The 3309-nt window shown below is 38.8% G+C and overlaps 1 protein-coding gene across 1 annotated transcript; it reads left to right on the top strand.

The window, feature by feature from the left end:
* The first annotated feature begins 778 nt into the window (after positions 1-778).
* On the top strand, positions 779-1318 carry LOC126602500 (secreted RxLR effector protein 161-like). Its single transcript, XM_050269400.1, has one exon. It carries the CDS (start codon positions 779-781, stop codon positions 1316-1318), a length of 540 nt encoding a protein of 179 aa, XP_050125357.1.
* Positions 1319-3309: the final 1991 nt, after the last annotated feature.

Here is a 3309-nt window from a genome sequence, read left to right as displayed (position 1 = left end):
CGTTGAATTGCCTAAAGGTTGTAAGAGAGTTGGGTGTAAGTGGGTTTTTAAGACCAAACGCGACTCTAATGGCAATATAGAACGATATAAAGCCAGATTGGTGGCCAAAGGTTTTACTCAGAAAGAAGGCGTTGATTACAAAGAGACTTTCTCACCAGTTTCAAAGAAAGACTCTTTTAGAATCATTATGGCATTAGTAGCTCATTATGATTTAGAGTTACATCAAATGGATGTGAAAACAACATTCTTGAATGGGAGTTTGGAAGAAGAAGTCTACATGGATCAACCTAAAGGCTTCGCATTAAAGGGAAAGGAACACATGGTCTGTAAACTAAAGAAGTCAATATACGGACTTAAACAAGCTTCACGACAATGGTATCTTAAGTTTGATAATATCATTGTATCCTTCGGTTTTAAAGCAAACATCGCTGATCGATGTACATATCTGAAGGTCAGTGGGAGCAAGTTTATCTTTCTAATTCTGTATGTTGATGACATTTTGCTTGCTAGTAGTGATCTTGGTCTATTACATGAGACCAAGCAGTTTCTCTCGGAGAACTTTGAAATGAAAGATATGGGTGAGGCGGCCTATGTGATAGGAATTGAAATATTCTGAGATAGATCACGTGGAGTGTTAGGCTTGTCTCATAAAGCATATATTGAGAGAGTTCTAGAGAGATTCGGTATGGAAAAATGTTCATCCAGTGTTGCTCCAATTCAGAAAGGGGATAAGTTTAGCCTTATGCAATGCCCACAAAATGAATTGGAGTGTGCACAAATGGAAAGTATTCCTTATGCATCTATTGTAGGAAGTCTAATGTATGCACAAACTTGTACTAGACCAGACATCAGTTTTGCAGTTGGGATGTTAGGCAGATACCAAAGCAACCCAAGAATGGATCATTGGAAAGCTGCAAAGAAAGTGATGCGGTATTTGCAAGGAACGAAAGACTATATGCTCACGTATAGAAAATCTAATAACCTAGAAGTTATTGGTTATTCAGATTCAGATTTTGCTGGATGTTTTGATAGCAGAAGATCAACTCTTGGTTACTTGTTTCTCTTAGCTGGAGGAGCAATTTCTTGGAAGAGTACAAAGCAAGATGCTATTGCTATATCCACCATGGAAGCTGAATTTATAGCATGCTTTGAGGCTACAAATCATGGATTATGGTTACGGAATTTTATCTCAAGGCTTGGCGTTATTGATTCCATTGCTAAGCCGTTGAGAATTTTTTGTGACAATGCTGCCGCTGTCTTCTTCTCCAAGAATGACAAGTATTCTAATGGTGCTAAACACATGGATATAAAATATTGACTCTTAAGGAGGAGGTTCAGAAACAAAGAGTGTCTATTGAGCACATAAGCACAATGCTTATGATCGCAGATCCCTTGACAAAGGGACTGGGGCCGAAGGCATTTAATGATCATGTTGAAAGAATGGGTCTTGGTCGTAGTCCATGATGATTGTCATTTTTTATTTTGTTTATGAGAATTTGTTTAATGACAATATTGTGCTTGACACTCTGAGTTTGATAATTGAACATGTTTCTGGTATTTCCTGTTTTCCATTATATGTATACATTTATGAGATTGGATGAATGATAACAGGAATGTCTCTGACAAAGACATTATCGGACCTATATATGTATTTCTCACTAACAGACTGTTTTAGGTAATTGCTAGTGCTGTGGTGCATGGAAGGGACTATGTCGCTCGTTGATGTACAACCGCCATGACTCACACTAGTGAATTACTTAAGATCAGTAATTATGTTAACCAATTGATAGTAAGGATTATTTCGAACTTTACTGCGCGCTCAATGTTTATTTGTTAAACCTGAAAAGGAACATGTGTCACTATGGACCAAGTGGGAGAATGTAAGAATATTTTAATATTCTAAGGTGGTCCATATGACACGGTCCATATGATATGTAGGGTTTAACTGATATTATCATTTATAAATAATCCTATTGGTCAAATTATGAGAAATGTTTTCTATCGAATTACTGTGATGGGTGGTAATTAATTATGGGCTTTAAATGGAAACGGGTCCTCTCTCTGCCTCACTTATATATATTGCATATACCCATCTAATATGCACTTGATAGAAAAAACACGATTAGGGTTTTCACGTGCAAATAGAGGCAAGAGAGAGAACACCCTTTTTTTTTTTCCTCCGCCGCTGACAGAATCAGTTTGGGATTTCTTCGCATTCGTTGTCATGGATCAAGGTACGCTTGATTGTTTAATGTATTTTCCATAAATTATTTGTATGTGAAAATCATGAAGTTCGATGATCTTGGCTTAATTGTTTTATGATTTACATTTCTTAGCATGCTTTGCTAGGTCACGATCAAATGTAATGAGAAAAGCTTACCTGGTGCAGCCATGGTGGTTGTTAATCATACACGAGCTCTGAAGAAGACATGGTTAGTTGCACAAGGAATCCTTCTACTCAATCAAGACCTTTATATTCTTATGGTGATAGAACCCTATGCCAAAGAATGTTTTTTCTTGGTGAGCAGGGAACTCCTATAAAGAAACAACGGCTGCCAACTCCCATCTATTGTGGGTGAGTTGGTTATTGTCCCGTTGTATCAAGTTCAGTGAAAACAAGGGTTAGTGGAAGGCAGTTGCATCCCAAACATTTCGAATGTGTTTCCTGAATTATAGGACATTAGTTTTCCACGTATCAAACTCTTATTGAAGTTGTATTATCAACATGTAATTCCACTTTTATCACAAGTAGTTAAGTCCACATAGGATTCTTACAGAGGTGATATGGTCTGTGGCACCGCTGTCAATGATCCATTGACCATGACACGAAGCAACGGGTAACAAACCTTGAGTAAAATCATTGCGAGAAAACTGCATGGGCCTGAGCCGGAGCGGCAGAAGAGAAGGTAGAGGCAGGTTCATCCAAGGAAGCAAGTAGACGAGTGCACTGATCATCGGACAAGTTTGGCATGGCAGTGCGTAAGTCTTGGAGGGTAGAGGAGCCCTGCATGTGATGTGCAGAAGGTGAGGGTCGGTTCTGATAATTGAGTCGTGGGTTGGGTGCTGACCGAGAGGAGCCTGCAGAAGAGCTACGAGCAGCTTGAACAGGAGTGTGGCTGCGGGAAGAACCAGCAGACGACAGCGGACGACGGGATACCCATGTAATTTTTGGAGTTTAAGATAAAGTTTTAGGTTTTTTTAAGTTAAGGCTGTAAATGGGCTTACAGTATAGTTAACTTCCTACAATATGGAGATGAAAATTAACAAAGTGATCAAGGAAGACGGCTATGGCGTTCAATTTTAAAAGCT

The sequence above is a fragment of the Malus sylvestris genome, chromosome 2 (genome assembly GCF_916048215.2).
Source record: "Malus sylvestris chromosome 2, drMalSylv7.2, whole genome shotgun sequence".
Lineage (NCBI taxonomy): Eukaryota > Viridiplantae > Streptophyta > Magnoliopsida > Rosales > Rosaceae > Malus > Malus sylvestris.
The sequence above is the reverse complement of the archived record's forward strand: the minus strand, read 5'-3'. Positions and strand labels throughout refer to the sequence as shown.

What these genes read in the sequence shown, in the direction of transcription:
- LOC126602500 (XM_050269400.1), top strand. Translation starts at nt 779, where the DNA reads ATGGAAAGTATTCCTTATGCATCTATTGTAGGAAGTCTAATGTATGCA.